Here is an 18515-nt window from a genome sequence, read left to right as displayed (position 1 = left end):
CACACGTGGTAGTAGTTTGGTAATTTACTGAAAAACATGGCTTCAATTTACTAAGAGCTGTTCGGTAAACAGTAGAAGTCTAACCAGCTGTGGAGTAGGTATGTAGGTTTTGTGCTGTGACAGTATTACAATAGTAAGAGGCATCCCTGGCATACCTTTAGATCCACAATGCTATTTTCAGCACCTCTGAATCCATGTATAAGTTATTCTTAACATTTTTTATTTATTTTTATAGCCTGAGTTTAGATGAACTTAACATAAGACACACCATCCATGGGTTATCTGCCCAGTTGCTCTAGTTGCATCTTGGAGTAGGAGTCTAAAAGGCTACAGGGAAAAACATCTTCCAGTGCTTGCTCTCTTCTCTGCTGCCTGGGGGAGATAAACTTGCCCCACAGTATATCGGCACCAATGGAGGAAGTAACAGGACGTGGTGACTCCTCCTATTGGCTGTCTCCTTTGTCTGTAACAGTTTATCGAATACTGATTGTTGGTTAATGACAGATGTAGCCTGGAGATAAATACCAAACATCTCACTTGGTTTTACCGAATGCTCTAAACTTTGTGAATTGACATTTTTTTACATCTCACTGATAATAATGCTAACCATATAGCCAAAGTGCTGTTTACTATTCAAACAATTCAGCAAAGGCAACTCCCACATCGCTGGTCTCCCAGATTACCATCAAAGGAAACCTAAAGGGAGTGGGAATGTAGAAGTTGCTATCACTGGCTTCTTTTAAAGATTTTAAAACCTGTATAAAGACAAGAGTAGTGACATGGTAGGTTGCTATAGATAACACATTCACTTTACCTGCTATCCAAAAAGAACAGTTAAAAATGGAGGAGGGAGGCTGCTGCCTAAGGATCTGACCCCACTGACACAGTTGTGTCCGCTTTTCAGTTACACATCAATGTTCTAAATGCTGAAAAGCGGACGGAAGCAGACACAACTGCGTTAGTGGGGCCCAGACCTTAAGAGGGGAGATAAGACAAGGAAGAGGGATGCTGCTGCCCACAAAGGATGGTAAGAAATGGAAAAGGGATGCTGCTGCCCACAAAGGATGGTTAGAAATGTAGGAAGGGAAGCTGCTGCCCACAAAGGATGGTTAGAAATGGAAAAGGGATGCTGCTGCCCACAAAGGATGGTTAGAAATGTAGGAAGGGAAGCTGCTGCCCACAAAGGATGGTTAGAAATGGAGGAAGGGAAGCTGCTGCTCACAAAGGATGGTTAGAAATGGAGGAAGGGAAGCTGCTGCTCACAAAGGATGTTAGAAATGGAGAGGGGAAGGGGCTGCCCACAAAGGATGGTTAGAAATGGAGAAAGGAAGCTGCTGCCTAAAAAGCCCTCTCTTTAGGCAGCAGCTTCCCGTCTCCATTTAGACATGGAATCTGCTAGCCGAGGAGGAGGTTGGATATGGAACAGGTGTGTTACTGCCAATAAAAGACCAGGTTGCAAATGTAAAAAGGGAGGCTGCTCCTGGAGATGAGGAACTGCTACCCAAGAAGGGACATGGCATATAAAGTTGAGGGGCTGCTGTACTTGGAAGAATGAGCTGCTGCACATGGAAGTGGGGGTCCACATGGAATGGGAGGGAAGGTCAACATCTGTTTGGGAAAAGTAGGTGCAGTGATTACTGCCAATAGGGAGGCTGCTGCATATGGAAGGTATTCTATACCTCCAAGTATTGCTGACATGTGGTGCACTACTCATCTACTGGATGGTGTTCATTACCTGGCAGATTGGTACTTGAACTGGAGCTGCAAACGAGTGTCAAATGTAATCCAATACTATCTGATCATTCTTAAAACTAAGTGACATGAGAACAGAGTTTGCCATGGAAAAGCTTGGAGATATATAAATGTACCAACAAAACATTTTGTACAGAAGAGCTGAAGGTGGCACAACGAAGTGTGAGGCTGCGGAAGGCGTATCCAAGATTCCTCTGTAGCATCCGCAATCGTCAAAACCAGCACTAGACTTCCAAAGACACAGCCTCTGACACAGGCGACCTGGGTTTAAAGGGGAACTGAAGTAAGAGGTATACGGAGGCTGCCATATTTATTTCCTTTTAATCAATACCAGTTGCCTGGCAGCCCTGCTGATCCTCTGCCTCTAATACTATTAGCCCCTGAACAAGCATGCAGCAGATCAGGTGTTTCAGACTTTAAAGTCAGATCTGACAAGACTGGCTGCATGCTCATTTCTGGTGTTATTCAGATACTACTGCAGAGAAATAGACCAGCAGGGCTGCCAGGAACTGGTATTGATTAAAAGGAAATAAATATGGCAGCCTCTGTATACCTCTTACTTCAGTTCCCCTTTAAATCTCAGCTCCTCCTATTTAGTAAGCCAGCGCCTATTTAGTAAGGAGTTCTTGGGCAAGGCTCCACACACTGCTACTGCCTGCTGAGCCCACCCCTAGTGGCTGCAATTCTCTAGCATTTGGAAAAAAGTGCTATACAAATGTTGGAATTATTATTATCCTTGTGCAGGTCTGATCCTTACATCAGCAATGACTGAGCAACCATGCTGAAGTGCTATTAAATTGGAGAAAACTAAAAGTAAGGAATCAAGCAATGCAGTAGAGATGATCAATGAGATGCAAATATTTCAAAGTTCATGCAGGATTATGTAAATTTTGTATGCAAATGTATGCAGCTTGAAAATGATCTAATTAAGGCCTCTTGCACACTGCACGCGATTCCGATTCAGATTCCGCTTTTTAATCAGTTTTTACATCCGATTCAGATTCCGATTTGCAGTGTGCAGGGAGCAAACTGCAAATCAAAATCTGAATCGGATGTAAAAACTGATTAAAAAGCGGAATCGGAATCGCTTGCAGTGTGCAAGAGGCCTAAGTCCCACATTTACAAGTTGCATACATTTTCATACAAAATGTGCATCATCCTGTATGAACTCTGAAATATTTGCATCTCGTTGCTCATTCCTACAATTCAGTAATAAAACAGACAAGCTTCTAAAAACCTGTAGAACCTATATGTGATTACTTTATTTGCACTAGCAGTCATTTTCTTGATGTACAAGTATTTGGGAGTATAACTCACCTTCGTCAGGTCATCACAAGCCCTCTAACTCCCACATAAAGGTGGCCACTAACTATACAATTTGGTGAAAAATCTTTTACAAATTATTTGCATGAATGATCGTTTGGGACCACTAACAGACGAAAATCTGCTAACCAATCCAATCAGATTATTTAAATCAATCTGATTTTCGGATTAATCTCGTCAATCTGTTTGGATTGGTTGGGAGATTTCTTTCCTTTAGTAGTCCCAAATGTTCATTTCTGATTGTTCATATGAATAATCGTTTGTAAACGATCATTTGTCAAATTGTATCATTAGTGGCCACCTTTAGACCAAATTAAATTCTGCCTCTTGACTCCAAGACATATAAAATCCCTTGCATAGCAAGTTTTTTTTTTTCTCTCGTAAACTATGAGGCAGGGAACACACTTGACAGTTTTCGTGCGCGTTTTCTGCATAGAAAAACTGAGAACTCATGTTAATCAATGTGCTAGTTTACACTTACTGTGTTGTTCGCACACAGAAAAAAACTGACATTCTGCATGATGATTCTGCACATTTTGGCAGTTTTCTCTATCAATTACATCAGCTGCTGTGAAAAAACACGCTCATTTTCCTGCATGGAAACACACTTGGTGTGCAGAAAAAGTATGCAGAAAAACACGCGTGGAAAACTGAAAGTCAAGTGTGTTCCCTGCCTCAAGGTCAGTATGCTGATGGATCTAATGAAGGGACACAATCCTCTAACTGTAAATTCAGACCCCAGAAGTAGATCTGAAGTGTTCACTGAATGTATTGTGTGCATCTTCTAATTGTTCCAGCCCTATAGAAGAGGGTGCTATATAGATTACTAATAAATATTCTAGTCTGAAGAAGCAGGAGATTGCACAGAGGCTTGTCAGTGTGACGTATGTGGCCAGGTCCATGTGATCAGAGACTGAATCTATTTTTGCTGTGTGGTTTTTATAATGCATAATTGCGTGTTTCTTTCTGTTTCTAAGTTAAAAAGCAGAAGAAAACTAAATTAGACATTTCCTGGCATTTCATCTGTGTTAGGGCTCAGACACACTATAAGCGCTTTTCTGAGCACTTTTTGGCCTTCAGAGAATTCAGAGAGCTTTTTAAAAACTCTTCCATTGACTTTCATTAAAATAGCAATAAAATCTCAAAAATTTTGCGTGATCGCAACTTTACAACGATTTTAGTGCGATTTTAATGAAAGTCAATGTAAGCATTTTTTAAAAAGCTCTCAAAAAGCTCTGAAGGCCAAAAAGCACTCAGAAAAGCACTTATACTGTGTCTGAGCCCTTAGTTGCATTTATTTTCCCCACTGAGGGTAATATTGTGTTGTTACATGGACATATGCTGTGGACATTCCAATACTATATCTATGGTGATGCAGCTATTAGTCTTACAGCTGGAATTTAGTTTATTACTACAAGCCCTGAGCAGTTTACTGTAATGTTTATATATTTTTCTCTATAGGCAGTCAGTTTCAATATTGTAAAAATCTCTAAACAACCACAGTAAAATGCATTGCTTAGTTCTATTCAAACAATAGAAAACAGAGGAACCAACAGGAAATTAAAAAAGGGTAAGGGTGGACTTGACTCTCCCACAAAGAATGCCACAACAGTGGTTGCAACAATTTGTTGAATAAACTTCGACATCATAACCACTGATAGTGGCATCCTTTATGGGAGAGGTAAGTCCACCTTACCTCTCATTTTATCTTGTTTTTAACCTTTTTCATTTCCTGTTGGAACCTCTGGTTTATAGTGTTCGAGTTATTGTATCCACCCTTGGTGGAGGGTTGTGACCTATCCCCTTTACAAAGGTGGACCGGACTGGAGTTGGGTTTGTTTTCCCCACCTGCCTGTGCAGTGGTTGCCTTAGGAATAACCCAGGTCTGCGAGTATGCATTTACTCCATTTCTATTTTTTCCCTTGGTCATTTTTTTTACACTATATTCGCTCTCTGTCTCACTTGTTTGTTTTTTCTTATTTGTTGGATTATTCATCCACAGATGAGCCGAATCATAAAGAAATTATGATTCATCAGCTGCTTTTTTAAAGGTCTGAAAGAAAAAATATGGAGGCTGCCATTTTTATTCCAGTTTGCCAGTTGCCAGGGTGTCATCCTTCCATAGTCTGACCACACACATCTACAGCCAATGGAGTCAGAACCAGTTCTGGGTGAGGAGGTGTTAGAGGTAGAAGATGAACACAGTGATTAAGGAGGTAAAATTCAGTAATGGCGAGCTGCATATTTATTCACTTTAAATTTCCTCAAATGTCCCATTCTACACGAATTGTTTTTGTTTATAGATCTGCACTTCTAGTTACAAGTTCACATGTGAAATGCAGACTGAAAATCCTGAAAGCGGGATATATTTTATGTAACTGGATTGATTCTTTACCTATATAGACATATCTTTGCCCAAATAGTTGACAATATACTTAATTTGTCTTTTTATTAAGAAGAATGAATTATGTAAATGCAGTTTTTTTTTTTTTTTTTTTTGGGGGGGGGGGGTGGTATCCTGAATAATTTTAAAGGTAATATGTAAATATTTGAAGACATGTCTATAACTGAGCAAATATTTGTGTATGTGGCTCATCATACTAGATGAAGAACATTATTACAGCATGTACGTAATCATGAAATATAGTGTATGCCAAGTCCCTGCTGTTGTGGTTTTTATCATCTCACATACTTCTTGGCATACAGTATGTCCATCTCTAATAGAGGTGCTCCATAACTCCTTATGAATAGCTTCCAAACATTACCATGCCTTAGTTAACTAAAATATATTATTCAGGTTTGATTATATATGATTTATATAGTTTTAACCAAAACATACTTAAATAAATTGACTGTGACCATGTTTAACCACTATGTCCTCCTTGACGTATAAAAACGTCAAGGAAGACAGGCGCGCTCCCGCGGCCGATCGCGCGTGTGCACGCGCACTCCCGGCCGCAGATTCGGTAGCCACGGAATCAATGTATCGGGCTATGGAGCCCGATCACTGATTCCTCTCCCCCGCTGAAAAAGCGACAGCTTCTCTCGGAAGCTTCGCTTTTTCTGAAGCTATGTCCCTCTAAGCGTACATTGTACGCTTAAGGCCCATACACACGTCGGATTTCCGCGAACGACGGGTCGTTTGAATGCCCCGTCGTTCGCCCGCTAAATCGGGCATGTGTACAGACTGTCGTTCGCTTGATAAGGGTGAGTTTGAGCGATCCGCCCGGCTCAAACTCACCCTTATCAAGCGAACGACAGTCTGTACACACGCCCGATTTAGCAGGCGAACGACGGGGCGTTCAAACGACCCGTCGTTCGCGGAAATCCGACGTGTGTATGGGCCTTTAGAGTGACGCCATGTAAACAAACTCAAGATTGCCATCTTGTGGCCAAAAAGTAAAAGTAAAAAAACATTACAATACACAAATATTTCCCCAAATAAAACACTTTTATATCCCACCCTCCCAAAAATGCCCACATAAAATGTTTAATTAAAAAAAAAAAAAACATTACTATAAAAAAACCACATAAATATTTACCTAAGGGTCTAAACTTTTTAAATATCTATGTAAAGATGAAATATTTCTCTCTCTTTTTTTTTTATTATAAGCTTGTAAATAGTGATGAATGCAAAACGGAAAAAATGCTCTTTTATTTCCAAATAAAATATTGTCGCCATACATTGTGATAGGGACATAATTTAAACGGTGAAATAACCGTGACAAATGGGCAATTACAATACGTGGGTTTTAATTATGGAGGCATGTATTATTTTAAAACTATAATGGCCGAAACCTGACAATGAATTTTTTCATTTTTTTTCTTATTCTTACTGTTAAAATGCATTTACAGTAAGGTAGCTCTTAGCAAAATGTACCCCCCCCCCCCCCCCAAAGAAAGCCTAATTGGTGGCGGAAAAAACAAGATATAGATCAGTTCATTGTGATAAGTAGTGATAAAGTTATAGACTAATGAATGGGAGGTGAACATTGCTCGGATGCATAAAGTGAAAACGACTGAGAGCTTAAGTGGATAAGAACCTTCTGAACTTAACTGGAGTGCCCACTGGGGCATTGGTACTGCATTGTGTAGTAAGTAAAATATGGGGCCTCCTGAGAGCTGTTTGCCATCACACAGATGACATTGTTACTTGTTTGAAGCTTCATCATGCAACATGCATAGAACATTCCACATTTCAGCCCAAACATTTTTTGGTATGTTTTGGAAAACCCATTACAAATGTTTCATAAATGGCCTGTGGCTGTAAAGAGAGAATTTTTCACTTTGCTTATTTTCTCCTCCAGTAGCCAATTAGATTCATAAACTTTTCTATTGTAAAAAATTCTCTTTAAACTGTGTTAAATGGGGCGCTCAGAACATGGCTCTTCATTGCTTTTTGGCACAAATGTTGGCCTGAGGAAGTGGGTTGTAACCCACAAAATGCCTCGCCATTGTCTAAAGCCATTGAGGTAAGCCACCTATTTTATTGTTTTTAATTAATTTTATACTATTTGGGTGCCTCTTTTCCCCCGTTGTGTTTCCATACCCTCCTTTGGAGGTGAGCAGTTTTGGTCCCCAGCACTATCAATCAGGTGGGTGGTCATTACACTTTTTTTTTTCAATAGGGAGTGATCGATAGAAGGACCATCTGTGACACCCAGGTGGAGACAGGATTTCTCCACATGCCTTAACTGCCGTTTGCTCTTACAAACAACCTACACTTGTGAGTAGTTTTACTTATAGTCCTATATCTCCAATGCAATTTATACTGCACCATTTGGGCTCCTGTATGTCTTTGTGTTCTGTATTATAAGGTGCAGAGCCAACTTATCTTTCCTGTCTGCATAACAAGCAGTGCTTGGTCATAATACATCAGTCTGTCAGTGAGGTAAACGTCATGCTAGCCCCATTGAAAGATGCATAAGCAGATGACAATCTACCATCTTAATGCTTGTAGGTAGCTTTAGTGAGCCTCTAACAGGGTAAAACCCATTGTTCTTGTTTACAGAGTACAACAATTATCTTGAGTTATGCATTGCCAGAGCTTAGAAACCTTCTTTATTGCAACTAGGAAGCTGGCCAGTTCTGTCTGGTATTTCAGGAGGCCTACTAACAGACATGCCCAGCCATACTGACCCAGCACATTATCCTGAACCCCTCCTCCCCTCTCCAATCCCTGCACTCAGTTAACAGAGAAATGCAGTGACTGATAAACATGAATGGAGGAAACATTTATACTGGGGTTGTGTGAGGTGAGCTCATTAAGCAAAACTAATAGCTGCAGACTATCACATGGCTGCACTATTCTCGCCAGTTATCACTCAGCAAGCAGTGTAGAAAACAAATGCATAAAATAAGAATGTCACCCTATTAACCATAGACTTTATACTCAATAACTGAGTAAATAATAAACAGTTCTAAAACAAATGATGTCAGACCTAGAGTTGGCAGTAGTAGTTTATACGTAATTCTCAAATGTGTTTTCATAACTTGGTCTGCATTCCATTCAAATTAATAATGCAATATAAGCATGACACAATATTGAAAGGTCACTATGAAAGCGATTATGTCCAACAGGAGATGTGCCTATACAGTATAAGACGTAACCATGTGCAAAAAAGTTACTGTTTCTTTCCCCTGAATGTAACTGGATGTTTAAAGTAAAGGCAAAGCTTTATTCACATGCATGTCCTATTGTGAACCTTGTGAATGTGTAAGGCCCGTTTACACGAGCGATTGCGGGTCATTTCCCACTGACTTCTCCTTAAAGGGGAACTTCAGCCTAAACAAACATACTGTCATTAAGTTACATTAGTTATGTTAATTAAAATAGATAGGTAATATAATCTCGTACACACCCTGTTTTAAAAGAACAGGCAAAATGTTTGTGATTTCATTGAGGCAGCCATCTTTTTGGTTGAAAGGAGGTGACAGGGAGCATGAGACGCAGTTCCAACTGTCCTGTGTCCTGATCACCCCTCCCAGCTGCGCGTGCTAGGCTTCAAATCTCAAATTCAAAATTAAAAAAATTTGCGCTAAAACAGCAGAAGGAGAACAACATCATCAGCAATTCCATCATGCTTTTCACAGCATCAGGGGAAAAATGCCCGGGCAGTTTTCTTTTGTGCAGCTAAAAATAAGGCTTGGCTAAGAAAAACAAAATTCTGATGCTGTGAAACTGTTAAAGAAACACCAAGCCTTTTCAGTGCTGCGGAGTAGATTCTTAGTCTGGAGGTTCACTTTCAATCGCTGTCCATTCAAATGAACTGGCATTGCCTGCACTGCAATTTGCCCCTGTTTATTGTCATTTGCGCAAACGCTGATTTCCAATCCCGATTTTTCCAGTCATTCAGCTGACCCTGGAAGCAACATGCTGCCTCCAGGGTTGCTTACCGCCATGTCTCTGTGTCCCCCTGCGGGGAGGAAAACTGCCGAAAGCCCTGGGAAGATGTTGTCAAATGCTTTTTCTGCATACTTGCAGAAAAGCATTTGGCTGAACAGGCTGGCAGACGGTCCTAAGTGACAATAGTGCCTTGCTTAACACTGTCATTAGAATGTGCTGTTATAGTTGACATAGTAGCAACAACTAGCTATGTCCAGTCTCCAGTTCCATTTGCCGATCATGGACCCCCCCCCCCCCCCCCCCAAAAGGAATCTGACAAGCTCTTGTCGGATTCCAAGCTCACGACCATGCTTCTCTCCATGCATGAGCGCATCCACGTCTGCACAGTAGCATGAAGCCGCTTGTGCATGAGCAACTCTGAGTTACTTCTGCTTGAAGAAGAGAGTGGCCGTGATCTTGGAATCTGACAAGATCTTGTCAGATTCCTTTGGATGGTCCGTGCTCGGCAACGGGGGACTGGAGGACAGTGTGGGAAGCCTCTACACATTCCAGAGTTTTCTTAGGTAAGTATTTGACTTTTGACCCTAGGTTTGCCTTGGGTATACTTTAATACCAACAAAAATATATGCCGCCATTTACCATAGATAGCGCATGTTAATGTTCTGCAAAGTAGTGCTCATCTTCCATATGCCAGTAGTAGAGGAGCAGAAACGTCACATGACATACAGTTTAAAATTTGCAAAGCATAATGCAAAAGTTTGTAGCAAATACCTGCTGGAGCGTTGTGTGACACAAAGAAGGTAACACTTCACAATAATTTATTTGCTTTCTATTTGCTGTATTTGGAGCTGGGCTTTAAAGAGAATCTGTATTGTTAAAATCGCTCAAAAGTAAACATACCAGTGCGTTAGGGGACATCTCCTATTACCCTCTGTCACAATTTCGCCGCTCCTCGCCGCATTAAAAGTGGTTAAAAACAGTTTTAAAAAGTTTGTTAGTAAACAAACAAAATGGCCACCAAAACAGGAAGTAGGTTGATGTACAGTATGTCCACACATAGAAAAATGCATCCATACACAAGCAGGCTGTATACAGCAGTCCTTTTGAATCTCAAGAGATCATTTGTGTGTTTCTTTCCCCCATGCACTGAAGTTTCAGGCTGCTCTTTTCTTCCTGCAAACAGCTTTGCCCTTGTTTGTAATTCCTCAGTATGTGAAAGCCCAGCCAGCTCAGAGGACGATTTATCCAGCTTGTAAAAGATAAGAGAGAAGAAAGAAGCTGCTCTAATCTAAATAACACACAGGCAGTGTGCATAGAGGGGCCAGGAAAGGTGAGTTCATAGCAGAACCACAACATTGAAGAACTTGGCAGCCTTCCAGACACAGGCCGACAAGTCTGACAGGGGAAAGATACATTGATTTATTACAGAGACAGTGATAGTATAAAGTGCTGCAGTTAGCCAGAACACAGAATAGTTTTTGGAACTTGTAGGATGATAAAAAACAGGATGCAATTTTTGTTACGGAGTCTCTTTAAGTTCAGCTTAAAAAAAAAAAAAAAAAGTTTAAAAACTGACCGTGTATTTGCAAGGAAAGGGTCATACACTGTATTTATATTAAATCTGTAATCATACCGGTGCACAAAATTGTATACAGAAATTATGTAATACAGCTAATATTATATGGGGCCTGTATATGTGTTTAAAGGCATGTATGAAATTCTCAGGCTACTAGAATGGGGATATTCCGTCCAGTTCTGCAGTCCTCAGGGCTATTCTTATATTCACGTGATGTAAATTAGCTGATGACTGAATGAGGCTTCTGGTTTGATGCCTACATATTATTATTCATCAATGGTTTCCCATTACTTGCATTTTGTATAAGCAGCAGCTACCAGTTCCAGCCAATCACTGGAGCAACCTATCAGGAAAAGACAAAACGGAAGTAAGTCTTGTGGCTTATGATTCAGTTAACAGTGACTGAATTATGCACAAGTTACTGTGGATATCTGCAACAATATTCGTCAAGCTAATGAAAATACTGCTAAAAATAGAATTGCTGTTCATCATTCTTTTCGTTGTGTGAAGTGGCAAAGTCTGAAACAGCATGATAATGCATTATTGTCCTGAAAGATTATGTAAAATAAGAAAAATGTCTATGATGTGTTTCTGAGCTAAGTTAGGCAAAATGACAAGAATTTTGTTAACAGACTAAATAAATTACACATGAGACTAGGCCGGCGTGGTTGTCATGTTTAGTGGCGTCATCACATGTATGAAAGAGCAGAGCTATGCAGACGGATGCTGCGCCACCTATAAGACGTCTATAAGTTAAGTATAGATGCATTCAGTATAGGTAGCTAGGTATAGGTGCCTTTAATATAGGTAGCTAGGTGTGACACCACTGGCACCAGACATCATTCATACTGCAGCTGCGCACATCCGCACTGAAGCTGCCACGAGGGAGGAGAGGGATGGGCCCAGAGTTGGAGACACTGCAGTTGGAGTTGGGAGTGATGGGCGCACAGGGGGGTTGGTCGGTGCGGAGCTCACACCTGGTGGCAAATCGCACACAAGGAGGTCCCAGGGCCAGTGAGTTGTTGTAGTGGACTTGTGGTGGGTGGGTCACCTAGCTACCTATATTGAAGGCACCTATACCTAGCTACCTATACTATATACTGGAGGCTGAAACTTCCTTGGTGGACCCTTAGTGTACCAGTCTGATCCTGTTCGGCCCAAACTGTCACCCGAGGTATCAAGTCCTGATCCGTGACAGGCAACATTTGTCATACATGTGTACCCGGCTAAGACATTCCAACATGCCCAATAACACCTTTGGTTTATATATCAGCCCAATCAGTAGATAATCAGTCAGGAGGGGGGGGGGGGGGGGAGTTCCCTCACTGGTTCAATTAAACTGATCATGTTGGTCAAAGAGATTGATACATTTAGTAAATCAAGCCTCATGAGATAAATTGGATTGTGTAATCTGAACTTGCATATTGTGTGCTGCGCTATATAGATTTAAAGGGACTCCGAGCAGTGCAGTAACTATGGAAAGATGCATACCATTATGAAGCTCTCTTTCTCCTCTGTCCAAAGATATATAAACCGCCGCGCTACGCCTTTTAGTTTTCGCTATTTTCACGATGGGAATTGCGATCTCGAAAATAACGAAAACTAAAAGGCGTAGGGTGGCGGTTTATATATCGTTGGAAAGAGGAGAAAGAGCGCTTCAAAATGGTATGCATCTTTCTATAGTTACTTATATTACACAGGACGACTTTTCCCCAAAGTCGGCAGCTCCATTCAGCACAATGCAATGAAATACAAGGAACCCAGGGGGATATAATTACAAACATCATGCTGGTAGGTGTGAGGATATAATTAATTAGTTGTGGGTATGCTTAAAGGCATACCCACAGGCACTGCTCGGAGTCCCTTTAAAGGGAAGGTTCATGGTCTGTAAAAAAAAAAAAAAAAAATGCACTGCGCAGGCGCAGTAGTTCTACGCCTGCGCAGTACTGCCCGGACAACGTCTGATGACGCATTTTGGAGTGCAGAAGAGCCCGACCTGGCAGCCGGCCTGGCCAGGTCGGGTGCGCCACCGGAGGAGACCGGGAGCCTGTGGAGCAGCGCCAAGGGCACGTCCTGCCTGCGACGGGCTGGAGGAAGCCCCAGGTAAGTGGATTAGCATTTTTATTTTTTTTTACGGACCGTGAACCTTCCCTTTAAGAATCAGTAGGAAGGGCACTTATACTTTTCAGCTAAATTTTATATAAAGAAAGGCGGATTGAATGGTTGATGAGCCTATGTTCCTATTTTGGAAGGTTAGACATAGGAAGTGTGCGTAGATATCTTGAGAATGGCATACACAGATGTGCCCAGAGCCACAGCTGGACTGCTGTATCTTCAGAATTAGCACTGAATTTCATCTGAGGCATGATTTTATTTTTTGCTGCCTGGTAATTACACTGCGTGTCAAGCGCTGACACACATGGGGTTACAATGCTGCCATTCGACCTGCATTAAACTGCAGCCGGAAGGCACTTGGTGGCCAGCAGATGGGAGGCTGAACTGCCCAACAAGCAGGCAGTTCAGCTTTCCATGAGAAAGAGGCCTTTACTGTGTGTAATGCAGCTTTATGTTGTTACATGGTCTAGTAATTGGACTTATAAACAGCTACTGTAACAGAGAAGTTAGCCAGACACATTGATGTGAACTTCAAAGAGCTATTACACCATGATATATGTACTGCAATGAGATTTTTCACAAGCATGCTCAAACATTACTAACACAAGCAGAGGAAAGGAAAACAAAGACACTATTGTGACACTGGCAATTGTATGTGACTGTTCGCTAGATGGTGTGAACAAGGTAACGTTGGCCTTTAACCTCAAATATATCATTACAAGCACATCAAATTCAATGTTTGTATATGATGTAGGGGCGGAATCATGGTCTGCATGATACAAGTTAATAGCAGTGTGAGCACATTTGTATAAGCAGCACCAAAGCAACTGAGCACATTTTTTTTAGAATGAAAAAAATTCTACAATGGAAATTTTACACGGGAAACTAAGTATAAACTCTACCAAAATGCATAAGACTCATACAGAGAAAACTTGCTTATATAAAAGGTAGTAATTACCTGAACTTAAAGTCACTGGGTAGATGATAACCTGTCTGATAGTCGCTCCTAGTTTTGACTATTTGTTTTTGAAGATCTTTTATTGATCGGCTATAGCCATTAAAAATGTAATTGGCAAACATCAGCTTCCCACAGATATACATCTACAAACAAAAGATATGGAATTAAACCATTAGGCTTATCTATTTGTGAGTTCACAAGCATAATATAACCGGTATTTGCATGGGCGTCCACATAAAATTTTCCAGGGGGGTACAAATAGGGGAGTAAGAAGCGTGTAGCTCGCCACGCCGAAGATTTCGGAGAAGTTGTGCACCGAAAAATATGAGGGTTAATATGTGGCACGCCGAAAAATGGGTGTGGCCATGGACCAGAATGTGGGTGTGGTAAAGGGTGGAGACAAATTTACATTAACTTAGCAATGTGGGACATTAGATTAGGACAGTGGTGGCGAACTTTTTGGAGGCCGAGTGCCCAAACTGCAACCCAAAAGTCACTTATCTATTGCAAAGTGGCAACAGCAATTTAAACTAAATACAAACGTTTTAACTCATACATGAACATTATGGAAAATAAACTGTGAAGATAAACTATTTCATCCATCCTACTCCTGACAAATGTATTCATTTTTTTAGAACCTCGCAGTTTTATTTTCTGTTTTAAAAAGCTAAAAAAAAGTAAGTTTAATGCTATTTTCTCATATGATGATGATTCAGCTTTTCCCATAGTCCCGCTGTTAGCAATCATGTGACCCCCAACAAGACAAATTCAGCAATCATGAGGCCCCCAACAAGCAAATTCAGCAATCATGAGGCCCCCAACAAGACAAATTCAGCAATCAAGAGGCCCCCAACAAGACAAATTCAGCAATCAAGAGGCCCCCAACAAGACAAATTCAGCAATCATGAGGCTCCCGACAAATTCAGCAGTCATGAGGCACATAAATAGACAGCATTTCACATAAATAGGCAGAATGCCCCCTTAATATGGTAGACACTTCTCATCTGGTTACTGAATTCTCTTGTACTGGCTGCTGTGCCTGGCAATACTGTTTTTGGCTGGATTGGGGATGATGTGTGGGCTGAAAGGCCTGGCAGTGATGCTGTGGCCTGGCTGGTGGTGATGATGTGGCCGGGCTGGCGGTGATGCTGTGGCCAGGCTGGCGGTGATGCTGGGCTGGCTGGCTGGCCTGGATAGTTTAGGCAGTGACAGGTGCCCTCTAGTTTACATAGCGCCAGGAGCCCCCCAGTTTAGGTAATGACAGGAGCCCCCCAGCTCAGGTAGTGACAGGAGCCCCCCAGCTCAGGTAGTGACAGGAGCCCCCCAGCTCAGGTAGTGGCAGGAGCCCCCAGCTCAGGTAGTGACAGGAGCACCCCAGCTCAGGTAGTGACAGGAGCACCCCAGCTCAGGTAGTGGCAGGTGCCCCCCAGTTCAGGTAGTGACAGGTGCCCCCCAGTTCAGGTAGTGACAGGTGCCCCCCAGTTCAGGTAGAGACAGGATCCCCCCAGGTTAGGTAGTGACAGGGACCCCCAGTTTAGGTAGTGACAGGGACCCCCAGGTTAGGTAGCGACAGAGACCACCAGTTTAGGTAGTGACAGGGACCCCCAGTTTAGGTAGTGACAGGGACCCCCAGGTTAGGTAGCGACAGAGACCACCAGGTTAGGTAGTTACAGGGACCCCCAGTTTAGGTAGTGACAGGAGCCCCCCAGTTTAGGTAGCGGCAGGCTCCCCCCAGGTTACGTAGTGACAGGAGCCCCCCCCAGGTTAGGTAGCGACAGGGACCCCCCTCATCTTGCAGTGGGTATTTGTGAGTAGACTAGAAATAAACATGCACAGCAGAGTACCCATCAGTACTGTGCATGCAGGAGCTTGGACTCGCAGTATAGATCAGCTTGTCTTTGGACGTTCTCGGTAATGCAAGTGCTTCTAAAGGCTGCCTGAGGAGGGCTGAACAGGTATGCGACCAAGAAGATGGTTGAGAAACTTTACCTGGGCCCACCAATGGAATGTAGGGACTGAGGGAGGAGTGGGAAGGCTCTATGGGACCCAGAGCCTTCTCTTTCCATAGGTGAGTATCCAACTCATTTTTTGCAGCTTCCTTCAGTATTGCTTTAAATATTTTAATTTAGTGGCTAGATGATGTGAAGCAGACCACAGGATGTACAGAAATTGGTTGTATACAATAGTGAGTTTAATCACTGTTTACTGAAAACATATTGATTTAAACAAGGATTTTTTTTCTTTTACAATTGCCCAAAGTTAAATATTTCCCAATGATTATTCTTAAAACAGTTCCTGGAAGCATTTAAGTTGCCAGCATGTTTTTATGTAATTTTAGATATTTTGAATCGTGGCAAGTTATTTTTATAACATTTATTTGATTCATTTCATTCCTTTTCTGGCTGGATGGAAACAAAGCTATGAAACAAGTTTGCTGTAAACATAACTTATCCCCAAAATACTTTTTCAAAGAGGTCTGTAAATTTCACATGTAAAAAATGAATAGCATGGGCACAGCCAAATGTGATAGAATGGGAGCCAGTACAGCTTAATTCCCTTCCGCTGTGTACAGTAAACAATGCTGCCAACTCAGTTTCTGTTGGAGCTGAGCCAAACGCTGGTAATTGACTGAGGAACACATTTGTATGGATGGTGAGGAAGTGTGCGCACACAATCTCAGACATTCATTGTTTAACATTCATTTTACGAGTGCTTATGGGCCTCGTACAACTCTGCAAAATGAATTGTTCAATATAGACGCCTAGTTAAAGTGTAAAAATAAAAGCACTGCTTATAAATAATGGCACCAAAATGTATTTCTAAAATCATATGCTCTTAAAAATAAAACTACATTTAAATGAATACAGTACTGCCAAAGAATGCAAAGAAAACACTGAATTCCATAGAAAGGCATAAAGCATGGCTTGTCATGCCCAGTCTGATGAAAACACAGTCATGTGTGCAATCGTAGTGACAAGGTGCCACCCAGTGGACAATACATACCACAGCATTTGCATGCATCATTATTTGTATATTTTCCATTTGAATGTGGCATTATTATTATTTTATGCATTTATAGTATATAGCATGGACATCTTCCATAGTGCTTTACAAAGTACACTGACTAAGTCACTCACTTACTGTACCTCAGAGCTTACAATCGAATGACTCTTCCACACTTTTAGGGGAAACCAGTTAACCTACCAGAATGCTTTCGGCTGATTGCACAGTGGTGTGCTGCATAGCTCGCATTATAATGTGTGTAATTTGCAATGGAGATTGAAAATAGATGTTAATTCAGAGCCTGTAAGCAGTGAGTTAGAATAACGCCATTCATTAAAATGCAGTACTGGGAACAGGCCCATAGAATTGTATGGGCAGTGAGTTGACATGCAGAATTATTCTGCAATACTACTGAACACTGTGAATTTGCCCTTGGGGATGGGAGAGGGTGCCAAAGAACATGGAGGAATTCAAGACAAACATATAAACTCCATGCCAATGGTGCCCAGGTTGAGGTGCAAACCTGGGATACTTTCTCTACACGGCCCACACTTTAGAACATAATCAATATGTCATCAACTATTGTTACTATTGCATTTTTATACTGTAATGGTTTCGTTGCAAAATGAACAAAATCCTGGAAACAGCATAGTAGGCAAGTGGTCAAGTTGAGGGTCCAGAGTCCCAGATTACATTCCTAGAGAGGACTTTGCATGGAGGTTGTTTACTCCTACAACCCAAAGCAGTCGAGTAGGTTAACGGGCTTCCTCTGCATTGACCCTATACTGTGGTAGGAACATTAGACTGTGAGCTCCACAGAAGGACAGTGACTGATGATAAATCCTCAGTGTTGTATGTGACACATTGCCTAAAATGTGTCCGCACTATATAAATATATAACACTAATATTATCTGCCACTCCCAATAAACCAACATAATTTAAGTAAAAGCCATTTATAGATTTTACCAAGATCATGCCTGGAGCTGCATTGTGTCTCTGAACAAGCAGTGGGTCTTTATTACTTGTGTACATGCTGCATGTGCAGATATCGTACTTCAGCAGGCGGAAAGAGTCTAATCGGCTCTGCAATACAAGACGACAGGCATGCAAGATTAGTTATTACAGATATATATATTGGATGTGATACATCTAAGTGCCAGAAAACTATCACTACAAACAGGAGCGTAACTAAATCATGGGACTCCCCAGCAAACCTTTGATGGGGCCCCCAATATTCACACCCCTTCCCTTGCCAAACCCTGGTGACCCTCACAGCCTGGGGGTCCATCTTGCACAGGTCATAAAACAAGTGTGGACATCGCAATCTTCACACCCATAACCAGTATAGCCACAGAAACACCTGATCTGAAGGAAGGACCTGTTTATTAGAAGAAGTGAAGTAGTAGTTGGAGCCCCCTTATGCTGGGAATACACGATGCGT

General features: G+C 41.7%; 1 protein-coding gene across 4 annotated transcripts in view; it reads right to left on the bottom strand.

Moving 5' to 3' along the window:
* Positions 1-279: 279 nt before the first annotated feature.
* LOC137563817 (uncharacterized protein C3orf20-like) overlaps positions 280-18515 on the bottom strand; it is a 96876-nt gene continuing 78640 nt past the window's right edge. For 3 of the 4 annotated variants that reach the window (XM_068276789.1, XM_068276790.1, XM_068276788.1), the window contains exons 16-18: positions 18041-18157; positions 14071-14213; positions 280-511 (exon numbers count right to left, since the gene is read on the bottom strand). In XM_068276789.1, coding sequence (XP_068132890.1) covers positions 328-511; positions 14071-14213; positions 18041-18157 — 444 coding nt within the window. In that variant the 3' untranslated portion in view covers positions 280-327. Of the gene's footprint in view, positions 512-11030; positions 11341-14070; positions 14214-18040; positions 18158-18515 lie in introns of those variants that run through there. The other variant, XM_068276791.1, reaches the window with a different exon arrangement.

Source organism: Hyperolius riggenbachi, chromosome 3, assembly GCF_040937935.1.
Source record: "Hyperolius riggenbachi isolate aHypRig1 chromosome 3, aHypRig1.pri, whole genome shotgun sequence".
Taxonomy (NCBI): Eukaryota; Metazoa; Chordata; class Amphibia; order Anura; family Hyperoliidae; genus Hyperolius; species Hyperolius riggenbachi.
This window is presented reverse-complemented; position numbering and strand designations above follow the sequence as displayed.